Consider the following 24680-nt stretch of genomic DNA (forward strand, 5'->3'; position numbering starts at 1 on the left):
GGAAATCTCTCGCCATTGGAATCTGTTTATGCATTTAACAGATATGACCGGTTCGGCTTTGCCTGGACTCCATGATACTCTTAAGGTGAGATGTGAATTGCATTTTCACTTTGAAGTTTTTGGAGAAAATACGTGATGCTCAGAAAGAGAGTCAAGTTTCATACCTGGAGGTGAGAAATTCCAAACCGTGAGGATCCGTCTTATTTGATGTCTAGTTTCAAAAAGTTAAAAGCTTTAAATGCTTTCCGAAGAGGGAAAGTCTTTGGGCTGCTTCTTAGAGAACTGAGATAAGTACCGTTCTATGAAGGCACTGCTGTTTATTGTTAGTTCTTGGGAAAAGAACTTGTGTAAATGGTGTAACTGGTCTTGTTTTGTTGTTTATTCGTTCAGTCGCTTCCGACTCTTCGTGACTTCATGGACCAGCCCACGCCAGAGCTTCCTGTTGGTCATCAACTCCCCCAGCTCCCCCAGGGACGAGTCCATCACCTCTAGAATATCATCCGTCCACCTTGCCCTTGGTCGGCCTCTCTTCCTTTTGCCCTCCACTCTCCCTAGCATCAGCATCTTCTCCAGGGTGTCCTGTCTTCTCATTATGTGGCCAAAGTATTTCAGTTTTGCCTTTAATATCATTCCCTCAAGTGAGCAGTCTGGCTTTATTTCCTGGAGGATGGACTGGTTGGATCTTCTTGCAGTCCAAGGCACTCTCAGAATTTTCCTCCAACACCACAGTTCAAAAGCATCGATCTTCCTTCTCTCAGCCTTCCTTATGGTCCAGCTCTCGCAGTCATATGTTACTACGGGGAACACCATTGCTTTAACTATGCGGGCCTTTGTTGTCAGTGTGATGTCTCTGCTCTTGACTATTTTATCGAGATTGGTCATTGCTCTTCTCCCAAGGATTAAGCGTCTTCTGATTTCCTGACTGCAGTCAGCATCTGCAGTAATCTTCGCACCTAGAAATACGAAGTCTGTCACTGCTTCTATGTTTTCTCCCTCTATTTGCCAGTTATCAATCAAGCTGGTTGCCATAATCTTGGTTTTTTTGAGGTTTAGCTGCAAGCCAGCTTTTGCACTTCCTTCTTTCACCCTCATCATAAGGCTCCTCAGTTCCTCTTCGCTTTCAGCCATCGAAGTGGTCTTAGGTATGCATTATTTCTATATTAGTAAGGAAACTCCACCTCAGGCAGAATTTTGGAAAATAGGAGATACTTGCCAGTAAAATAAACTTCACCCGTAACTCTTGCTCCTCCAACTTTGGTTTACAGTGTATGTTACGCATCTTTTAATGCTAAACGTATTCCTGATGTCATGAGTAAGGATGGCGAGCAGGGGGCTCCCACCCAGACTGTCAAGCGCATGCGTAGCACTGAGGAACTGTTCAGCCATTCAAAGAGACACAGATCGGGACCGCCTTAACCTTTGGGGTTTATATGGCTGGGTTTTCCCACGCCTTCTCAGTTTGTTAGGATTCTTGTTAAGTACTACTAATAAATATTAGAGACCAAGTCCTCGTCTCAGTGTGTTTCCTGGTAATCAGGACACCTGCAGTCTTCACGTTCCCAATTCCTCAATCACCCAAAGTCTGCTCTTTTGAAGCACTTGCATTCTTTCTCCTTTACTTTGCCTTATGCTGGAATTTCTAGCAGTGTTTCTCTACCTCGGCCACTTTGAGATGTGCGGACTTCAACTCCCAGAATTCCCCAGCCAGCCTGGCTGGCTGGGGAATTCTGGGAGTTGAAGTCCGCACATCTCAAAGTGGCCGAGGTAGAGAAACACTGCTCTAGCATAATGTGAATTGTCTCCATCTCAGATAGGCAAACAAATTTAAGGGTACAATGGAAATCACACCCTGGAAGGCAACGGATTGGGAAGGGTTTCCTACGTAATCCTTGTTCTAGGTGCAATTCCCTTTTAAAACCCATCTTAGGCAGAAATCTGTCATGCTCTGCACCTGAAATGTCTGTAATTTCATGTCATTGAGCATTTGTTCTTGCTCTGTTGGATTTCAGAATGTAACCCTTTTGGGGCAGGGGACCGTTCCTGTAGTTTCTTGGAAGAAGGCAGTCATACCAAAACTCCAGTTTTGCTAATCACCCAAACAAGGGTGACTTAGAGCAACTCTGTGGCCAGAAGGCTGAGAATCTGGGGAGAGTATTTAGACACGACGGCTCGCTGCTCTATGGTTGCACAAGTCTGTAGAAAGTCCCTGGGGACTTTTTCTGTTAGCTTACTAAGGACGTTTGGGTCAGATGGGGGTGCCACAACGACTTCTCCTCCCTGTCTGTGCCAACTCTGCTGAAATCTACGATTCCAGAAACTGCCTAACTTCCTACGTGCAGATCGGAAACGTGGGGAATGTGGGGGTTTGGTTTAGAATAGGAATAACTGTTTAGCTGTCCATAGCCCAAAATTTGGACCTAGAAAATAGGACTATTTGCCAGATCCCGACCTATTTTCAGACAGGTTGTACCCTATTGTGGATGACCGTATATCCCATGTCTGTCGGAAGAAAGCGAAATAAGTACATTTCAAAACTTCTGCAATACCTCCCAGGGCAGGGAGGGTTTGGATTGGTTTGGATTTTTTTTTTATTTTCTGCTCAAGTGCATACTTGCAGCAATTGAAAAGCCAGAAATACTGTTCTGGGTTAGTGGGGTTGGCTGGAGTTACACTAAGTAAGACCCAAGTGTATCCCTGCCCTCTAACTGAGTTAGCTGAATGATTAGCATTTAAATGCAACGTGTGGCATTGGCTGTATTTGTCTATGCAGGCATGCTTTGTGATATGATGCATGTCTCCACCACCTTGCACACATCTGAGCCTGGCTTGCTTAATTTTAGAGGGAGGAGGGATGTTCAGGGAGGTTAGTAAGACAGGCGGAGGCCTGTGAAATTTCCACTAGAAAAATATTTTTAAAAACACACAAGGGGATATACCAGAGATGGGCACCGAAACAAGTACAGGCATTCTTAGTCTTTGCATCAGTCTTCACATCTGCAGTTTGCAGAATGCAAAGTTCAGTTTCTCTCCTCCAAACTTGTAATGTGGCACAGACCCTCATCACTCTGTGAGGCTGAGCTAGTGCAACAGATTAGTTGGGGTCACCCAGCATCCTAATCCCAGATTAACCAAACAACTGTGAGTTGTGTGAACCTGGCAATCAAAACTTAGCCCCTGAAGAACCTTGCTTTTCATTTCTACCTTCCACCGCTTTCCCTGGATCAGACTCGAAGACATCCTTGATCTGAACCCCAGATAAATGCCCACCAGGACCCCGACTCTGGCCTTTGCTTAAGCCCTCAGAGGCGAAAGACGTTCTTTGGGCCAAGGCCTGCCGTTTCCCGTCCCGTGAAGCCTCCTGGTGGGTGGACGAAAAGTTGACTCACCTGCCCAGCCTGTGGTGCTAAAGGGTCAAGGAATGATGGTGGGATGACTGTTGCCTTGGCTAATTCAGGAAGCCCAAAGGCTTGTGTCTCCTAGCAACACAGATGCCTTGCTGGGAAGTGGAAGGGAGGAGTAGTGCTCACGGGCTGATAGACATTTGTCGGTGCACCCACATGTTTTGCATGCCCCTGCTTGGTCCTGCCTGGGTCATCCTTGGCCCCTGGCATGCTGGGGCCGTGGGCCTCTAGAGACTGGCGTGTGGGTGTGGTGTAGGGCTGTTGTCTCTTAATTAAATTAATTTTGAAGGCTTCCAGGCTCTGCTTCTCACCCTTGACTTGCTAAATAATGCATTCGCTTCCCCGAGGTCCCTCTCTTGATCTCCCCAGGCCCCATCCCGCTACTTACCCCCCTCACCACCCCCAAACCCCTCCCAATTAGTGCTGCTGTGTGAGCCTTTACACTCCTGCACTGGAAGGACGTGGGTGTGGGAGATACTTCCCTTTTGGTCTTTTTCTCCCCTATCAGTATCTACAGTAAATGCATTTACAAATATAATCTCTTACCATTAGTTAAACCTTAGTAACATTGTTTATCAAATCAAACCATTTAATCATCAAAACCCAAAATCAAAACTTCATTTTTTTCTGACACAAGCAAATAGTCTAAAAGTGTTTGCTAAATAGAGACAAATCCAGACACGGCATGTTCTCTTACCAGCACTGTTAACTTGGCCATTTGAGCCAGTTCCATCAGTTTAATCATCCATTCTTCCACTGTAGGAATTGCAAGTCGTTTTTTCCAGCGCCATCGTAACTCTGAACAGTCATTAAATGAATGGTCATAAGTTGACTACCTGTATTGACTTTGAGGATGTTTTTTTCAACTTTCCAGTCTAGCCAACAGGATTCCTGGTCTCCAGTCTAAGTTCAAACTAGGCCTGACTCTTTTTAGCTTCCAAGCTCAGATGTGATTGGCCAGCACTACCAAAGGAACATTAATTGTGTGCAGCTCCAGGGCTCAGTATGTCTAAAAGTATGTCTCTTTCCCTCACTTATTACACTCTAAGAGAGACTGTATTTCCACCTAGACCTTCTTTGTCTCTTGATTTTTGATCTTCCAGGAGAGTGTTCACTGCCAGGGTAGCTATCAGCCCAGGGTAGAAATCTATCTTTTCCTGGTTGGATTGCCCAGTGCTTGACCAAACTTCCTTGTTCACATTTACGGGAAAAACAGATTGGAGAACACCTGGACAACTGACTCCTAAATCCAGATGTGTTGGGAGAGGTTGTGCTTTTTTCCATTCTGTGCAGAGAGGCGTATTTTGCACTGGTGCAGAAATATGCAGGGTTCCATCATTCCAAAGATCAAAGAAATTTTAAAAAATGGTTTTAGAGAGCCAAGTTCTGATTCAGATATAGTCCCATTCCAAAGCAAAACCTGTTCGGGCAAGCAGAGGAGCCTTTTAGACTACAGTAATTGTGGATCAGACACAAACCCACCTGGTTTGCTAATTATACTCGATCCTAGTACTGTATGTGGAGTTCATCTCAGGAGGTTGATTAGCAAAGGAAATTTAAAGTCAGGAAATAGTGTTTTGCATAACATCAATACTATCATAAAGGCTAAACCTATCTTCCCCCACCTGACACCCCAATGTGTTGGGCCTGCGACTCTCAGCTGGGAACTTACCCCGATCAACAAATCTGTTGTGTGCCAAATTAGGAAAGGCTGACGTAGACATATAGGTACACAAAGGAGTACCAAATGCTACCTTCGCGTCCAAAAGCCATTTCGCTCTATGATTACTAGAAGAAAGAGCCCAGGAGGGGCTCAGCACTGCAGCCTAACTCATAAGCCTCATGAATGGCAGAAAGGAACCAGAGCCAAGTGAGGACCGTTCACCTGACTGGCTGGGGCTGATGGCATGCTCTCTACCAGTTTTCAACAGCAAAAGCCCTATGCCTTGGATGGAACGCTGGGCTCGGGGGGCCTTGGATAGAATCAGGCAGTTCTTACGTGGATTTGGGTCAAGTCTAGCAGGGGCTCAACGTTCACCGGGTAGGTCATTTTTAACACAGTACTAGCTCTGGAGATGCTGATTCGTTTTCAGCCACTGTGGTCAGTGGGGGGTTCTGTGGGTTACAAAGAGAGTCCTTGGGGCTTCAGGTTGCCCACCACGGCCTTGCCTTAAGAAGCAGGCTGCGTGCACATGTGCTTATGTAGGAAGCAGTGTTTGTTCAAGTGCTCCAAGTGCCCCCTAGTGGATCCCACACAGGAGCACTGTCCTGGCAGCTCCTAGCTTGAGACAAACCCTCCCTGGACAGGTTTATGGGTCACCTGAGTGAGAAAAACTGATTTGCCAAGGTGGAAGTATGGAAAGGACCGATTCTCCCTGTCATTTCACGGTGGTTGCATTCCCTCCACATGCTAAGCCATGGTTTGCTGAATGAAGGTTAATGGCAAGTTCGTGCAATGTGCTGAACTACATCACAGTTTAGAAGACTGTGCAATGCCAGCGATGATCTTCCACTTGAAAAAAGAAAAACCACCTGGGATTTCCTGAACACACAATACATGCTTTGCTCTAAAGGAGCGTTTTTTTTTCAGATTTGGGAACTTTCAGATGTCTGGACTTCAACTCCCAGAATTCTCCATATGTGTGGACTTAATTGCTGGCTGGGGAATTCTGGGCATTGAAGTCCACACATCTGAAAGTTCCCAAGTTTGAAAAGCACTGCTCTAAAGTGTTGGCTCCTCTCCCCCTAACAATGGAGGACATATAAGGAATTCCCCTGACTCACACATGCAAGGCTATGTGTAGCTTTCCAGATGTCGGAAGCTGGGAACTCATTCCCCACCCATTATATATCACGAGTCAAGTACCAGCTCAGAGGTCAGTGCAACCAATTCCCAGAAAAGCACCACAGCATGGTAGCCTAGAGTTTGATTATTGGGTTAGTATCAGGAAACAGGACACAACCCATCCAGCTTTTACTTTGCACCAAATGTGGGGTGGGTTTCATATAACCTGGTTACTAAATTCCCTCATTTTCTGAGTTTGCACAATACCTTCGTTTCTTAACTAACCCTAGCCTCGGTCTTCTTTCACCTCTCCCTCATTTGTGGCAGGGCGACACAGGCTACCTCTCCTTTCTATGTACAAAAAAACCCTTTTTGTACATAGTTACTTACCTGGAAGGGAGGAACTGGGTTTCAAGGAAGGAGTTGTTTCAGAAATTGAACTCTCTGTGAATTTTCTTGGCAACAACTTGGCAATCCAAACAAATCTACTGAAATATGAATCCTACAAACTGGGAGCCAGTGCAGCGTAGCAGTTAAGGTGCTGGGCTAGAAACCAGGAGACGGTGAGTCCTGGTCCTCCTTCAGGTGTGGAAGCCAGCTGGGAGGCTTTGGGCTAGTCCCTCTCTCTCAGCCCAACCCATCTCATGGGATTGTTGTAGTGGGGAAAGCAGGAGGTCAGAGCATAAACAGATTTATACAAAATAGAAGGTGGGGTAGAAATCAAATAAATAAAATGCTCAGAAGGGCTTATCATATGGAGCTGCCTTCCCCAAACTCATGTTCTCCAGGAATGCTGGAATTATATCCCCAAATTCCTATGTGGGATGTCTAATCTCAATATTATCCTAATATGCCACCCAGAGTCACTGTTCTGAGATGGGTAGCCCTATAAATCATTGGTTGGGGAAGACTATAGCTTCAAGCTTTATTTAAAAAAAAAAAGCCCAAAGGGAACAAGGAACATAGATATTATTCTATTATGTCTGGTCACTCCTGCTTATCCAGAATCAAATTCAGGCCTTCCAGATCTGCAATAAAAACGTATTTCCATCTCCAACTTATGTTGGTTCAAGATGTGTGCAAACTTCAGCTATTGGCATTTTTTCCCATTTTCTGTCTTGGCAAGTTCAGGTTTTAATAGCACCATGACACAGGCGTCAAAACACTTTTTATCCTGGTCAACTTCCAATATTTGGAAGATGCAAGCAGTAGTGCTGCTTTAAGAGTGTTCCCATGTGGTTATTCATGCTGTATTATTACAATCCACAAAGAGGCTAATAATGAAATTAAAACTAAAATTGAACCATAATATAAAGTAAAAAAGATATAGCATGGATAAAAGCCACTAAGAAAGGAAAAGGCCATCCACTTGCTCAAATAAAACCATGCTCCAAAAGAACTTTTTAAAAAAAATATGTGCAAACTGTATGTGACCTCAGTGACTAACAACTAAAGGCCATGGAGATCACACTACAAGTAGTCCTTGCTTAATGACCATTCGTTTAGTGATGGTTCGGACTTATGACAGTGCTGAAAAAAACGACTTGTGACCGGTCCTCACACTTATGACCATTGCAGCATCCTCGTGGTCACATGATCACAATTTGGGCACTTGGCAACCAGCTCGCATATTTGACCATCACAGCGTCCTGTGGTCATGTGATCCACATTTTTGACTTTCCTGGCCAGCTTCTGGCAGCAAAATCAATGGGAAACTGCGTGATTCACTCAACGACCACGTGGTTATTTTAACGCCTGCATTGATTTGCTTAACGGTTGATGCAAAAAAGGTCGTAAAATCGGGTCAGATTCACTTAACGACCACCACTTAGCAACCAGAATTCCGGTCACAATTGTGGTAGTTAAGTGAGGACTACCTGTAAGTAATTTGTTTTCCATGTGGGTTATGTAAGCCAGCCACTTCAGCCCTACTGGCTGTAGACTACCTAACTTTGCCTTATGTCAGGGGACTAATAATGAGCTTTGAAAAGGCTGTCAACTCCTGATGAACCTCACCAGGAGCTCTCTAAGTTCTGCCCATGGGCCAAAATACTTGGGGAATACTGATTATTAAATAGGACAGAAGAGCAACCACAGAGCTAGGCAGGCCCTAATCAGTGTTTCTCAAACTTGGCAACTTTTAAGATGTGTGGACTTCAACTCCCAGAATTCCCCAGCAGCCATGCTCCCAACTCTTAAAGTTGCCAAGTTTGAGAAACACTGAGTTATAATGAAAACCAGGAAGACCTGGATTAAATTAAATTCCCACTCCTCTATGAAATGTAGTGGTTGACCTACAGCCCAGCATTGCCATCTACTTCACTGGGTTCTCGCGAGGTCAAGGAAATATATAACTATATTGCACAGCCTTCAGTTTGGGGGAAAGAGAAATGTTTTAAAATACAGATGTATAATATGCCTTATTGCCACTGATCCTCCAGGCAAACGATCGTGGGGAAAAAAGACCGCTTGGGTAGGAAGCTTTGGTGCCTGAGCAACTAGGGTTAGCAGAGTTGAACCTGCAGAGCAGAAGACTCTGCTCTCTAGTCTCCGACTCCAAGATGCCTTTGATCCAGCAGCTCGAACTACAACTTCCAGAAGTCCTTTCGGGGGCAGAGCGGTGCACGATGGGAAGCGTATCTGAGCCGCATTGGATGCCTGGAAGGCCGCCGTTCCCCGAAGAGCTCTCCCGACTGCTTTCTAAGCCTGGGGCATCGTCCGCCTCGTGGGGCATCGCGCTTCCCGCCTGCTGTGGCGAGGACGAAGGGTTTCACGACTCCGCGATGCCTCGGCGGCCTCAAGTTCCCTTACAGTACAACGGCTTTTCTGTTCGCAATGCACTATGGGACCAGTAGTCCGCCCATCGTAGTCCGCGCCCCGGTCGAGGCACGAGGTCCGCGCAAAGCACTTCGGGAAAAGCAGTGCTGAAGCACCGCAACTCGTCTCCCTTCATGCATCACGCCACAGCCTGATAGGCCTCAGGGCGCATCCCTGTGCGTTTGAGATAATGGATAAGAAATCGCGATGGGCACAAGGTTAAGTTTCTTGGCTTTTTTAAGGTGGCTGAGCGTTTTCACCGGGTCTCTATTACACCTCCTGATTCCTTTTCCTGCTCTGGTTGGGAGGAGCCAAACTCAATCCCCTTAGCCGTCCCCTTGCCTCTTGTGCGATAGGCTGGCCACGTCCGCGCGAGGAATGCTGGGAAGTGGAGTCCTCTCCCATCAGGTCTGTGCTGGGTACTATGCAGATTAGGACTCCATTTCCCACATTCCCTCGCTTCAATTCATAGGCACGCCGGGGCTTATAGTCCTGAGCCCGGCCGGCAGTAGAGGGGTGCGGAATGAGAGGACTCTCTGTCCCATCATGTCTCTCGGCAGGCGGTCTTAAGGCCATCCCTGCGCGACCCCTTCTGGGAAATAGAGTTCTCTCTTCCGTAACAGATAAGTAGGCGGGCCGCGCCCGAGACTCCATTTCCCATCGGCTCTTGCAAGAGGGCCGGGCAGGGCCGGCTCCCAAGCCGCCTCGGACGGAGCCAGCCAGCGCGGCCCCCCCTCCCTTTTCCCCGGTGTCGGCCTCACCATGAGCAGCGGCAGCGCCGGTTCTTCCCGGCCCCGAACGAGCTCCTTCGCAGACCCGTCCGGCGGGGCTCCCGCTACGGCCCCAACCGCGCCCGGCCCAAACTCGGGGGCAGCGCCTGGGGGCAAACCCGGGGGGGCTGCCGGGCCTGGGCCGGGGGGAGGCGGGACCAGCTCGACGGTCGCCTTCCCGGGGCTCAAGCTCGGGCGTAAGTGTGGGCCGGGCGAGGCGGGGTGGGAATGAATGGGCAGGAGCGGGAGGGGGAGAGACACAAAGGAGGAGCGCGGAGGGGGCTTGGGCGGGAGGGCCTGGAGGGGGCGCGGGGCTCGAGGGGGATGAGGGGCGGGGGGCAGCGCTGCGGGAGAGGGAAATCCCGGCCGGTCTGCTGGGCTGGGCTGGGGGGGCGGGGAGGAGACCCTACGAGCCTCAACTGCTCCCGGGGCAGCGGGGAGTCGCGTCCTGGGGTTCTGGAGGAGGAAGGAGGAAAGGCGCACGTTGGGGGGGCGAGAGGATGCCCCTCGGGGGTGTGTGTGTGTGTGTCGTTGACTGGGGCCGAGGGGGGCAGGAAGGAACGGCAAGCCGGGTTCGCCCAAGGTGAGCCTGCCCGGCGTGAGGTTCTCCCTTGGCAGGACCGGGGCTGGGAGGAAGGAGCTATCTGAGGTCAGCAACTGGATGAGGGCTCCAGAATTACTCCGGTGACGTCAGGATGAAATCACGGGCTGGGGGTGGCGGGGGGAGAGATTGGGCAAGGGGAGCCCGAGGTCTTCCTTCCCCTGGGGCTGTCACCGGCTGCCTGTTGCAAGCGCGGAGCCTTTATTTGTCGCCTGCCGGCTGGGCTCTGAAAAGAGCGGAGGGCGGCACGGACGTGCCCGCTGCCTTCTGCTAGCGACTTTCCATGGAAGCCGGGTGGGGCGAAGGGGGGGACAGCTGGATGGAAGAGGAGAGAGAAGGGAAGGGTCTGGTGGCCTGGTAAAAGGTGGTGTCCGATGGGTGGGGCTGGGTGGCGGTCCGGTGAGGGTTGAGGGCGTTGGAGTGGGGAGGCTGAATGAGAAACTCGCCGTCGGTGCAAGTTGCAGCAGGAAAACCGGGTGAGGCAGGCAGAAGGATAAAGCCCATGATAGTGGTTGCCAGCTCCTTTGAGAAAAGCAAATGCCATGCCCGTGCCCTTTGTCCTTCTGGTCTTCTCACTGATTGCCTATACATTCTCTTCTTACTTGTCCCTCCGTTTGGGAGCAGTTAGCTGGGCATCGCGCCTTAAAATGCCAGGTCTGCTACAACAGCCCCTGGTTGCTGCTTCCTGGCATTAAAACCTGTAAGGTGTTGGGACCTGATGTATTTCGGTAGGAGTCTGGGTTGTCTTAGGAAGGGTAGAATTTGAGCTTGGAAACCATGGGGCAAGTGATGAACAAGTTTGTTTGTTTTTTTAATGTGGGCTGGGTGTAGATCACCTTTTTAGTTGGAAGAGTTTTAAGCGTGTTAATTGTTGAGATGGATTGGGAAGGGCAGAGGAAGATATTTAGGGAGTTCAGATGGTACATTGGGCTGCGTGGACTAAATCAGACTTTCTGTCTGAGTCATCTGGACTTGACTGTGATTCCTCTTTTCAGGAGATAGTAGTAAAGTGACCACTGTGGTGGCCACACCGGGCCAGGGTCCTGACCGCCCTCAAGAAGTGTCATATTCCGATATCAAAGTGATCGGCAATGGGTCCTTTGGGGTCGTCTACCAGGCCCGATTAGCAGACTCCGGTGAGCTGGTGGCGATCAAGAAGGTGTTACAAGATAAACGGTTCAAGGTGAGACTGGAAGGAAAGGGGCTGGTCTGCTTGCTGGTTTTGCCACTGGGATTTCATCCCTTATTTTGGCCCACCTTTCTTTACTTCAGAACCGTGAGCTGCAGATCATGCGGAAGCTGGATCACTGCAATATTGTCCGCCTGCGATATTTCTTCTACTCGAGTGGAGAAAAGGTGAGGGAAAGGTGGAGGGAGAGAAAGGAGGGCACACCATGGAAGAGTAACAGGGCTTGCTTTCTGTACTCCCTCATTGAGGGTCTGCCTCAGATTAGTGCCCACTTTATGCTTTGGACCGGAATTCCCACAGTCCTTTTCCTTGTCTATACTGGAAGGCATTGATGGGAATTCAAGACCTGTGGAGGGACCACATTTCGGACTCAAGTTATCCAATTCAGGTTAACTCTTGAAGCCCCTTCATGTTCACAATCAAAGTACACCCTTTGTACTTCTTATCTCATTCTTCCCTGAAACAATTCAGGATAGTATACTCGGTCTTGGGAGGGAAAAAACAAAGAATTTACTTCCTTCCCTCCCTCCCAGGATCTTTGTCCTTAGTGGGCACAATCACCACAAAAGGAAACAGTTCACAGTGCAACAGTTGTGTAGGTTTATTAAAGCTTGAATACAGGTGTCCCTTTAATATAGTTCTCGGTTCCAGCATGATTAGTTAGAGGTCCATATTGCTGGATCAACACAATTTCCCCATCTAATGTAAGCATAGAGGTTATCTGGATTAGTAATCAGATTGTTACCAAAAATTGTCTTGTAGCGCTTTGATTCCAGAAAGCTTTCTCAATGTGGAAAAACTAGCAAGAGAAATAACGGAGAAAATGGCAATTAAACAGGCAGGCTGTAGAACGGAGAAAGTCTTTATACTGCAGTTTAGGTTGATGGATATTGTCTGATCTCCCAGTTAGCTGAGCCAAAATATGGTTTGTCTGATTTTGTCTCAAGGCATTTGTGTGATGAGGATACCGTACAGGTTAATTGTTAAGTATGTTTTATTCTATCACAATGTTTCTATCCAGAAAAGCTTGTCAGATCTTGAGAAATCCTTATTTGTCAGGTTAAAAGAGTAGAAGTCGGGAAACGTATCTTCAGTGGTTACTTTAGTGATTTGGTTGGCAAATCTACATGTATAAGGTCTTAAATCTAGGCTGCAGGGATGCCGAAAAAATGAAAAGCAATAATGAATTGAGAGGTGCTTAATTGTCCTCTTCATTTCCAACCCTTTGGTGTTTTAGCCAAAGCTTAATCTGAGGCAGGACTCCACGTTCAGCTGCAAGATGCATGTTTGTTGTTGAAGCTCAATCCAAAAATAATTGAAAGTAGTAATACCAGGATGCCTCTGAGCACAAAAGTTCAAGAATTATAGGGAAGGAAGCTACAATTGTGCTGTCTGAACCTGGAATTTCAGCTATGGCTTTCTGAGAGGGTGAGAAGGAAGGGCATTTCTCATTTAATAAATGAAACAGGTTTACCTCTGCATTTTTATACTGCAGCTACCAGGGCTAGAAACTTCTTTACTGAAATAAAAAGTGCCATTTCTAACAGGAGCCTTCCATGATTGATTATGGACAGTTTTGATATGTTCGTATATTGAGTCTTAACTTGTTTTTGTTGGATTGTTTTTACCCATTGTGAGCCGCCCAGAGTTGCTGAGAAGAGATGGGTGGCCGTACAAATTGAATTAATAATAATAATAACAATAGTAATAACAATAATATAGTCTGCTGCCCTTTTATAAGATGCTGTTAGTTGGGGGATTCCATCTGATCTCTTACACTCTGCACTCTTTTATAGAAGGATGAAGTTTACCTTAATTTAGTCCTTGACTATGTGCCCGAAACGGTCTATCGTGTGGCCCGCCACTTCACCAAAGCCAAACAGACCATCCCTGTCATCTACGTGAAGGTGAGTATGGCTTCTATCTTAAAACCTCTCATAACAGCAAAGGGAGGCTGTGGCTAAGGAGATTCAAGTTTTTGGTTTAGCGTCACGGGAGCATCCATCCAGTTGTCTCAGTAGGCCTTCTCAAGTAGTCTCCAACACTTAAGCAAATGCAAGTAGTTTGGGCTGTGAAGAACTTTGCAAACATGTTGCAGGGGCATGAGGAGAGTCTAAATACTTGTCCTTCCCCAAAAGGGAGAGGGTGACCTTGAAAAGAACTGCTGGAGGCGAGTCTACAGAGACGATAAGGGCCAAGAAGTGAGTGTGCTTCTCCACAGACATTCACTCTGGGCACACTCCCCTTTGGTTTTCCTTCCCTCTCCCTCTAGGTGTCTCTTCACTCACAGCTTAGCATTATGAACAAGCCAGGCCACTGAAGTTTGTTCAGCAAGCCAGGGTTTAAAAGTCATGGCTTAAAACCTAAGAAAAGTCTTCATGCCGCGGACTGGAGGAAGTTGGTGGAGTCGCTTACCGTTTTCTGGTTTGGCAGAACTGGTGTCAGGCATGAGAAATGGTGGGTTCCTTGCTGGCAATACCATTGTGAGCATTCGTTGCCATTATGAAAAACAATGGAAAGCTGCTTGAGATGGAACCCTTCGCCCATAATACTGTCTTCTTACAAGAGAAGTTATCCCTGTCAGATGGTTTTGTCCACAAAGCATTCATGCCTTGCTTCTTCCCCGGCCGTTCGATGAGGATGTGCCATCAAGCTGGTGTCAGTCCTTAGCAGCCAGATAGATAGATTTTTCTTCAGAATGAACTTTTCTATTTATAATGCATGAATTTGGTATGGCTACTGTTTCTTGCCCGGTGTCTGTTTCGGTTTTACATTGTGCATGGAAGATGCTTGATTGGTCCAAAGTGATCCACAACTAGACTAGCCCAAAAGTCCCTTGATTTTCAATGGATCTACTAGTTGTAGGCCTCAATCTGGGTACAACTCAGTTGTCTTTGTACCATTTCCTTACCCTACCTGCCTCCACCTTTGAATTACTCAGGGAAGGAAAATAACATTTGGGCTACAATGCCAATGCCAAGACATGGGCATGGAGAAACTGTAGTCCTCCAGTTGTTGCTGGACGGCGAATCCTGGCATCCCTCAGAATTGGCTGTACTGGCTGGAAGTGGGTTTCCAACTACATCTGAAGGGAAATCAGTGTTCTCATTTAACACCTCTTTGCATACAAGTAGCTTTTTGCCTTCTGTTTACCTGTTGGGCAACTGGGGCAGATTCCCATTTCATGTGAAGATCTCCTTATTCTTTCTGTATTTATAAAATCCTGCATGATAACCTACCAAGAAAATGCCTGATTCCAAAGAAAACTTTTGGTTGCACCAGCTGGGCATTATCTAACTTGAAGAATAGCAGCTTTCTAGGGGCTGTAGTTGAAGTCTTTCCCACCACCTCTGACCTGAACTCCTTTTCATTGGAAATGCTGGGAGGAGACTTTCCTTACACAAAGCCTATGCTTTTTTTTTAACCTCTCCCCTCTCCCCCCCACCTCACTTAAACAGCTTTCGTCCCTGTTGCGTAACCTGTCCTGAGTGCCACCATGCCTTAAATTCTTCTTTAATTGCTTGAGTTTAAATACCTTGGTCTTTTTCAAACTACCCTTGCATCAGATTTTGTGGTGCTCTGGTTTTTTTTTTTTAATTGCTGTTTTCTTATTTTTAATTGTTGATCTTCTTATCTGAAAGATGGGTCGAGTTTGATTTGTCTTTATCCCTAAGTGGCAGGGCGTAAACATGGAAAGGAATGGCCTTGTACAATGGCCGTAGCAGCTACTTCTTTATTATCTGTTCCTTGTAGGGAATCCTAAGGCAAAGATCTGTTTTGCCCTTATGGCTATTTAGTTTTTATTTGTTTAATATCCTTATTTCTTTCAAGTCTTTCAGAAGAACAGCCCTCTCAGAATGGCTTTTAAGCAATTCAAAAGACTGTAAATAAGTATAAATTATTATTTAAGGGGATTCGGCGAGCTTCTAGAATCACTTCACAGTGCAGTTGGTGTTGGCTCGATGTGGAGGAGAGTCCAGTGAACAGACTTCTGGGACAGACTTGGCCAGTCTTTCTCCCTGTCTATACAGGAATTCTTCCCTCAGGGCAAGTGATAATGAAAGGTGGCCAAAGTATGACTCATAACTTGGATGCCATAGCGATACCCATCTGCCACTGATGGCTGATGTGGATGGCAACTGCAAATTGCCTCAGGTCAAGCAAAAAGAAGCGCATCTCCCTATTTTAAAAAGCTTAATTGGATTAGTTTGTGGTTTAAAAAGCTCCTAACTTGATTTTCCCTTTCAAAAATCTATTGAAAAAGCAGTAAAATAGAGTAACATGTGGCATTCACTACCACAAAATGCAGTAGTTAAGTCTGCGGCCCACGAATGTTCATTCTGTGAATATTGGAAGAGGTCTGTGCACCTGCCCTTTTGTTCTTCTCCCCACATTCTTCATGCTCTCTTGTTTCTCTTTCCTCTCATTCTCTCACTCCCCTTAGGTTCCCTGTCAGGGATTCTCAAACATCTCCAATTATTTCTTCTGGGCAGTGAGTGTTTCTATCTGCATCTTGCCTAGGTTTTCTGTCCAGTTAGCTAGCACTAGCTTAGCAGACAGCATGCTAAAAGAAAAGATTCCTTCTTTCTTTATCCATCGCTGTGACAGGCATCACATCTTCCCCATGTTTTCTATGTTGTACTGTATTGCAAAAGTGGAGGACAGCGAGCATAGATGCTTTCAGGAAGGTCTAATGCCTCTGTGGTGCTGAGGTCTACCAACATTGATAGGCAAGCTGCCTGAATGTGACCCTGTTTTTGCAGAAGTACTATGTCAGGTGGTAAGAATGCCAGGAGACTGAGAGTTCTAGTCCCGCCTTGGGCATGAAAGCCGGCTGGGCGACCTTGGGCCAGTCCCTCTCTCTCAGCCCAACCCACCTCACAGGGTTGTGGTTGTGGGGAAAATAGGAGGAGGAAGGAGCATTAGGTATGTTCACCGCCCTGAGTTGACCAAAATATATATTTAAAAAGTGGGATAAAAATGTAATAACAACAGCAGCTACAACTTAAAACGAAAACTACCTATAAGCACCTACTTTCTTAATGCTGAGATCATCCTCTAATTCCAATACAGCAAACATAAATAAAGGATAACATGACAGTATATTATTGTCGTACACCACCCAGGGTTGCTTTGAGATAGGCGGCCATATAAATACGATTAATAAAGAAATGCCATCTGCCTACTCTCATTATGGATAATGCAGTGACATGCTGTTTTAAAGCAGCTTCCCCAGCCTGCTGAATTCCCTTACTGTCTGGGAGATTCTGGGAGTCGAAGTTCAGCATATTTGGAAGGTGTTAGCCTTCCGCAACCTATTTTAAGATCATAAGAATAGAATGCCCCTGTTGCATCAGAGCAGATACTTCAAGCAGCTGGGCAAGCGTCTTTGAGAATCGAAATAAGATAACCCCCTCCTTGACCATTTTCTAGGCCAGTACTTTCACCACTATTCCAAACTGGCTCTCATTAATGGCTGCTGCCTTTCCTCCATTCAGGTATACATGTATCAGTTGTTCCGCAGCCTCGCTTACATCCATTCTCAAGGCGTGTGTCATCGAGACATCAAACCTCAGAATCTGTTGGTGGATCCTGATACAGCAGTCCTGAAGCTTTGTGACTTCGGCAGGTGAGAAGCATGCAGTGTAAACTTCTAACCAGAGGACCAGGGTTATCTATAGACCTGATACGCTAAACCTACAAATAGGCTTGTTCTGTTGGGGTTGAAATCTTTCCCTAAAGATTTATGTGTTTCTTGCCTTACATGCAACTCTGCTTCCCTGAGTCTCATGCCTTTCTGCTGTCTTCTGCATTGCATCTGGCTGCATCAGATGAGGCTTTCCTTTCAGGCGAAATTGCTCTTTCAGAGCTGTTGCACGTGGTTGGCCAACGGTCTTGGCTGACCCTTCCTCCCCCCACCTGGTGTTCAGAATGTTGGTCATTCTGTGACATGGTTTCTGTGTGGCTGTTAGTTTTTGTTGCTGGCACGGTTTTATGAGTCACCTTGCAAGGCTTTCCAGGGTGGAATGTACGAGCCACGTCCTGAAAAGAAATGTTACAGATCTTGCCCTTCCTCTGAGATATTTGGGGCAGCGCAGCCAGATTTTCCCTCTTCTGTCATTTTCCCTTTCCACAGCACTGTGGGGAGGTTGAGAGAGAAAGAGAGCCACTTCTGGTCAGAGATCACTTGTTGAGCTTCAGGGTTAAGCAGGATTTGTACCCCCACCTTCCTGCTACAAATCTAGGCCTGTGAACTTGGGGGCAGGTGTCCGTTTCTGAGCTGAGCTTTGCCTGTGGCTTTTGAGTGGTGTGCTGAGGGTAAACTGCACTCCAAAAAATCATGGATGGAGCTAGGATAAAACCTAATCTTGTATTCATTTTGTTTACATGTAACTTTATTGTAGATTTACTGTGATTCATATTACTACTCTTAAATCATGTATTGAATAATTGCCATCTTTTGTTAGATAAAAAATACAGTTAACACATTTTTGGAGGGCTTGTGGGTGGGGGTCATACTGGGGCTTCAATTTATGCATCTCTGCCCTCATTTTACTAGCATTCTAGTTCTCTGTAGATCCCCATATACCATTCTCCTTTTTTTCAGTGCAAAGCAGCTGGTGCGAGGTGAACCAAATGTTTCCTACATCTGTTCTCGCTATTACCGTGCGCCTGAGCTCATTTTTGGAGCCACTGATTACACCTCAAACATAGGTGAGAATGACCTAGGTGCCCACTGAGGCATCTTGTAAGTTTTTGCTGCTCATACCAAGTGAATTTCCTTCCATAGATGTGGTTGCTCCTGGAAGCAAACTTTCTGCATAAACTGCAAAAAGATGATTGCTGGAACAGTTTTGAGTTGGCTTTCCCAAAGCCTCCAGGTGTGTTGAGTTACAACTTCCAGAAATGCCTTAGCTGGGGAATTCTGGGAGTTGTAATCTAGTCCATCTGGAAATATGGTGTAATATGGCACCCTGGCATAGCTGTATCTGTGCTATATCATAGGAAGACAGACCTACAATGTCAGGTGGGAATTGGAAGTGCCCATTAGGCCACTGAGTTCCCCCCTTCAGTTTAGCAAGCCTATAGATTCCTGTAGTTTGCGCAGTATTTCTGTGTTGATCGGCAAGCATCTCATCTGGACCTTAATTGTTTTGCAATCTAGTTGGAGATGCTCAGCTTTGAACCTGGGAACTTTTGTCTGTCCTGAAATCTGGCGAGCTAGGATGGTGACTTCTGCAACGAAGTGGAAGCACTGGAGCTCTCTGCTATAAGCAGGGGGGGTATTGCTGCTCTCTGCATGAGGCTAATGGCACTCCTTTCCTGCTTCCTTCATAGATATCTGGTCTGCTGGCTGTGTGCTGGCAGAGCTGCTCCTGGGGCAGCCGATATTTCCTGGGGACAGTGGAGTGGATCAGCTAGTGGAGATCATCAAGGTAATGACTGGGCCATCCATTTCATGAGGCTCCTGCTGCCAGGGATGGCCTGACCTCCCTTGATGGCTTCCAAGCCTCCTTCCATAGGGGAAGGAAGGAAAATAAAAGCGGGACAGAAATATATGTTTATATATAAATATGTGAGGCAGGATATAAATGTAATTCACCCTTTCCCTGTGAACTTGCCTGGTGGGGTAACTTTTGTGCGTCAGAAGGTTCCCAACCTCCCTTTTCCTAGAGAACACTGAATAGCTCTGTCCGTCTCCTTTTCACGGCACTTGACTCCAGAGTACAGGTAACATGTAAATGCCCAAAGACACATAATGATAAGCAAGCAATTGATTGATTGATGGTCCAAGACCAAGTCACAGAATTAAAAAAATACAGCACACTGTTAACACATATAAAAGGGAGAAACCCTATAAAGTTAATGCTGCATAGAAGGGACCAAAAGTTTCCTGTAAGTGAAGGCTATATCTGCTTGAATATAGTAGTTGAGTCTGTTTTGCACATCCTTTTAAAGTGCCCCCTGTACTTGTACTGGCAATTAGAGCTAATACACCTGCTCTTTAGTTTGATAAACCCCACTCATGATGAGATTGAGGTATTCTTATTTAAATGACCAATACCCAGGTGTTTCGAAGGCAATAGAGCAAGAACTTTTTCAGAGAGGCTAATGCACCGTTGTTGCCCTTGTCCCTCAAGAGCTGCCTTTGAAGGATTTTTAACAGATTTCCCACTTTCCATCCAAAAAACAACTCAAAAACTGCCAGCCTTGCTTTGCTATATTATAAAACTTGCTGTTTACTTGTATGCCTCTCCAGCTGGTCAAGGAAAGGTTTGGTGCTTCAAGGGTTTTTTCTTTCCATCTTTTTAAGGTTGGGGAAATTTTATTCTAAGTGCCCATAGTACAGGCAATCTAAATTATATTAAAATCCAAGCTAGGAAAAAAAAAGCAAAGCAATTTAGATCAATGTTCATAGAAACAAAGCCAGCATGGTAGTATGGAGCACCTTAAGTGGAAGAGAACGTGCTTGGTAACTGATTCTATCACCATGGCTGCCATTTTGTGAATGGGCAAGACAGTCTTCCCATCCGCCATTTAGGGAGAGTGCTGACGACCGATTTTCAGCACTGCAGATGTGCCCCAAAAAGTAGAATTGGAAAGTCACCCTAATGGGCTGAGGGATCAGGCTTTTGTCTTGCTGAAGTACTATAGAGGCTTGCTGTGATCTTATTGTTCTCCCCTTCCCTTCTGCAGGTGTTGGGAACACCGACGCGAGAACAGATACGAGAGATGAACCCCAACTATACAGAGTTTAAGTTTCCCCAGATCAAAGCACACCCATGGATAAAGGTAAAGGGGAGCAGGGAGGTTGTGGAAAAGATGAAGATACGGGTTACTTCCTGCCATTGGCCGAGATTTTTTAAAATTTATTTTCTATCCCGCCTTTACTATTTTTTATAAGTAACTCAAGGCGGCAAACATACCTAATACTTCCTCCTCCTCCTTTTCCCCCCACAACAACAACCCTGTGAGGTGAGTTGGGCTGAGAGAGAGGGACTGGCCCAAGGTCACCCAGCCGGCTTTCATGCTTAAAGCGGGACTAGAATGCTCAGTCTCCTGGTTTCTAGCCCGTTGTCTTAACCACTAGATCAAACTGGCTTATATATATTCAGTTTACACATTACATTGCATAGTTATGTTCCTAAGTATCATTGAAAAGGGCACACTTCAGGGGTTCCAGCACAGGCAGGGTTGCGGATGCCTGCTTTAAAATAAATCTCTGCAACCAGGCCCCAAGGAAAGTAGAATCCTGCAATCTGCCTTTATGCAAATTAAATACAGCAAATATAGGCGTTATATTTACAAAGCTGTTGGCTTATGTTGTAAGTCTGTGCTGGCTGCAGTAGTGTGAGAACTGCCATTCCTGTGAATTTGGAGAGTACCAAGTTGGGGAAGCTGGCTTAGTGCTAGGTTGCGTGTTTCACTGTTTCTCAACCTTGGCAGCTTTAAGAGGTGTGGACTTCAACTCCCAGAATTCCCCAGCCAGCTATGCTGGCTGGGGAATTCTGGGAGTTGAAGTCCACACCTCTTAAAGTTGCCAAGGTTGAGAAACACTGCTTAAGAGAGAGAAATCGTGATTTCCCTCTCTTCCTGTCATGGTCCTACTGAAGGAGCATGGTCCCACCAAATATCCCTTGAAAGGCTGGTAACCGACCCCTGGAGCCTTTCCTCAGACTGTGTCATTCTGCTTCTTTGCTTAAGACTGTCGAAGCATGTGCTGCTTTAGTGGCCGGAGGCCGCATCATGGAGCACTTGGAATGTTGTTGTCAATTACTATGTATGTATATGCAGAGGGATGCAAAATGGGGCAAGAGAGATATGAAATGTGGTAGTAAAATGGGTGTTGGTTCTTAGCAAAGCTCAGGTGCTTGTGAGGTAAGTGCAGGGACTGGTTACCACTATTTACCAGTTTTTCTTGCTTTGTCTGATTGGCTTAGTATCTCTTAATGGGCATTCTACAGAGGGCGGGTCTGTCAAATCTGCTATTTATCTTCTCTCTCTCTCTCTCTTTCACATTCACTGTCATGAACCCCAAATGTACTAACTAACAGAACTTGATGTCTAGTGGATTAACTGTGATTTCTGGAGAACTTTTGGTGTTGGGTTTAAGAGAGGGTTTTAAGAGGCAGGGAACATCCAGTTTTGGCGTGACCATGCGTCCTGGTCTCTCCCCACTCCAGGTATTTAAGCCTCGCACGCCGTTAGAGGCCATCTCGCTGTGCAGTCGCCTGCTTGAGTACACCCCAGCCACTCGCCTCTCTCCCCTCGAGGCCTGTGCCAACAGTTTCTTTGACGAGCTGCGTGAGCCCAACGCTCGGTTGCCCAATGGCCGTGATTTGCCCCCGCTCTTCAACTTCAGCCCTGTGGGTAAGTGGCCGGGATCTAGTGAGTTGGACACAACTAGCAAGTTTTTTTTTTTTAAAAAGGTTCATTGGAAGAACAGGTGCAACAGTCCCCCAAATAGTAAAAATGTTCAGGGAAAAATTGCTGAGCCCAAAATGCTTTTTATGGAAAACATAAATGTTCTCCTTAGAATATGCCTTGATTGACCCAGGAATCAAATCAAATGCTGTTGAATATTGGGAACTGGGATAAGCTATTCTGCCTTTCACCCAACACGTATTTTTGGTAGCAGTTTTCACCACCCCATTCTACCTTCTGCTGCTTCATATTCCCCATATTTGAATGAATAAATGATTGAGGGAACTATTTGGTTTGGTCCCTCTCTGTACAAAGGGTCCTGTGAGGTTTCACAGGAAGGGTTTGAACCTCAGTGAAGTAGAACTGGGGAGGGAATAAAATACTGCAGCTAGAAACGGAATTGGCTGCAAGGTGGGATGCTCTTGCTGAACAGTGTAACTCCTTTCAGTTGATCCAGTAAGTGTTCAGCACACTTGGCAAAGTTGATGCTGTTGTCAGTGTAACAGTTTAACTTGATGGTAAAGTGCCCTTGACGGTATCATATTGCCCGCACTTTTAGTGTTGGGCCAGACCCACGCTCCAGATGCCATCACCGAACGGTTGTACTGCAGTGTGGATGATCCTTAAAACAATGTTCCGTTTTGCATGGTTGTTGAATAATTAATTGGGATCTGAAGTATTGCAGTGTTAGAGGAGCAAAGTGCTTTTGGAAAAAAAAGACTGGTGAAGAGGGTTCAGTATCAGTTCATTCTTTGTAAAGTTGCTCTTTTTTATGCTCAGTGGCACGGCCCTTCCATTGAAAAAGAACTTCAGATGGAGCTTTCCACTTTTGTAGGTTAATGGCTCGGGCAAATTGAGGAATCCGTAGAAACCAGTGAATCCTCCCCAAATGAGTTGTGGACTGGGGTCTACCAGCAGGCTCTCCAGCAGATACTGGAGTGCCTCACCCTCTCTCTTTCTCCTTGCAGAGCTGTCCATCCAGCCGGGGTTGAATTCCAACCTCATTCCACCACACATCCGGTCCCAGGCTAGCTCGGTGGGTTCGGTGTCTGGCTCTGGAACCTCTCACAGTGAGTGCTTCCTCCTTCGGGGTTCATCATTTGAGTTTCGAGGGGGGAACTGCGGCACATGGGGGTTATTTGCGTGAGGTGCACAACTGAGGCCTTGGCTCTTAACACGGCTTCGCACTGAGTGTTTCCTGTCTCTCCCTCTCTCTAGGTGAGGGAAGAATGAGCACTGACAGGAGCCAGGTCACACCAGGAGACGGCGCAGGACCCATTGCCAATACGTCCTGAGGGGTCGCTGGGCCGGGGGGCAGGTCCCCTCCACTACCCCCTACCCCCAGGCCACCCACATGGACTTCTCTGAACTGTGAATGGTGGGGGAAAGCAATCTTGGCCCGGGGACCATGTGGAGGGGGCGGCCAATTGGAGAGGAGATGGCCACCTGGATGGGAGGGGGAAGTCCCAGGCCCTCCGTATCAGTTGTGATTCCCTCACAGGTTGTCCTCTGATGCCTTGGCTTGGGGGGAGAACAGAAAAATCCCATGGCTTGAGGGCTCCCTTCTTGGTCAAAAGCGGTTCAGGTTGGTGCCTCTGGAGAGGGGGAAGGACCAGAGAGCGGCTGTCATCTTCCTTTCTTCCTCCTCCTCTCCCTCTGGCTAATCCCAAGTATGTCCTAATTGAGTTTTAAGTTGCTGTTGTTTTTAACATCCCCTGGGAGGAAAAAGTGGTTTTATTTCCAGTCTCATATCATTCATGCTTTCTGAACTCCATCTCTGTGGCCCTTCACGCTGTATTGTTCCTTCACCAGGTTGCCCTCCGTCCAGGACCTGTCTGCCTATGAAACACAGATGCTGTATTTTTAAGCGGGTCAGTTTTATAGCCCAATACATTCATTTTGGCCCATTCCAGCGGGGAATCAGTGTTCCTCCCCTGGCGATGCCCACCCATCCCTCCCTCCCAACCGGGTTATTTGCTTGCCATGCCTCCACCGCAGTCTCTTACCGGGAACAAGAAACTCCTCTCCCCCTTGCCTTGGATTGTAAGGGGGGCATGGCCAACCATTCCTTGCTCCTCCTGCGATCCCATCAGAGGTAGCACTGGGATTTCTTGTGGGAAATCCTTGTGTGTGTGTGCGTGTCTGGAACAAGCTGGTATTAGAGCAGGCAGGAAAATAGCAGAAGCTATTTCCTCTGAATTCCGTTGCATCTGCTCTCTATTGCAGCTCCCTCCCCAGCACTGCGGATCAGTTTTGTGGACCTCTGGGGGCGTGGGGTTCTCAAAGGGAATTGGAGGAGGCAAGTTTTAATTTAATGCCTGTTCCCTTCCTGCTGTAAATACACATTTTCGTCATCTATATCCCTTAAAATGGCTTCCTTTTTCCATTTTCCCTGTAAATAGATTATAACTTTTTTCTTAATGCAATGTTGCGATGATTGACCCAAATCCCATTTCCCTCTCCATCTTCAAATCATCTAGGATTGACAGTTGAGCCAGGGTGCAGCCTGTGGATAATTTCCCTCACCCTCATATTTATCCTCATCACTGCCTGCCCTCCTTCCTTCCTTCCTTCCTTCCTTCCTTCCTTCCTTCCTTCCTTCCTTCCTTCCAACATTGTGTGTTAGTTTCTTTCTTAGGTTTTTCGGCTGTGTACAGACATCCGGTTCAATAAATTATTGGCATGAACGGAA

The 24680-nt window shown here is 46.7% G+C and overlaps 1 protein-coding gene across 2 annotated transcripts; it reads left to right on the top strand.

The window, feature by feature from the left end:
• The first annotated feature begins 9119 nt into the window (after positions 1 to 9119).
• GSK3A (glycogen synthase kinase 3 alpha) lies at positions 9120 to 24680 on the top strand. Of its 2 annotated transcripts, none has more exons than XM_063312460.1 (11): positions 9120 to 9221; positions 11370 to 11557; positions 11647 to 11730; positions 13360 to 13470; positions 17062 to 17192; positions 18171 to 18277; positions 18902 to 18999; positions 20261 to 20356; positions 21748 to 21934; positions 22957 to 23058; positions 23207 to 24680. In XM_063312460.1, the coding sequence occupies exons 1-11, from the start codon at positions 9194 to 9196 to the stop codon at positions 23281 to 23283; spliced, it is 1209 nt and encodes a 402-aa protein (XP_063168530.1). In that variant the 5' UTR covers positions 9120 to 9193; the 3' UTR covers positions 23284 to 24680. The 2 variants fall into 2 exon arrangements, with proteins under 2 accessions (XP_063168530.1, XP_063168529.1); XM_063312459.1 differs by lacking the exon at positions 9120 to 9221 and adding an exon at positions 9550 to 9970.

Source organism: Candoia aspera, chromosome 10 (assembly GCF_035149785.1).
Source record: "Candoia aspera isolate rCanAsp1 chromosome 10, rCanAsp1.hap2, whole genome shotgun sequence".
NCBI classification, from domain to species: domain Eukaryota; kingdom Metazoa; phylum Chordata; class Lepidosauria; order Squamata; family Boidae; genus Candoia; species Candoia aspera.

Coding starts and splice junctions, on each gene's coding strand:
- GSK3A (XM_063312459.1), top strand. CDS start 9,766: ATGAGCAGCGGCAGCGCCGGTTCTTCCCGGCCCCGAACGAGCTCCTTC. Junction 18,278..18,901: donor TGATTACACCTCAAACATAG/GTGAGAATGACC, acceptor CTTCCTTCATAG/ATATCTGGTCTGCTGGCTGT. Junction 21,935..22,956: donor CTTCAACTTCAGCCCTGTGG/GTAAGTGGCCGG, acceptor TTCTCCTTGCAG/AGCTGTCCATCCAGCCGGGG.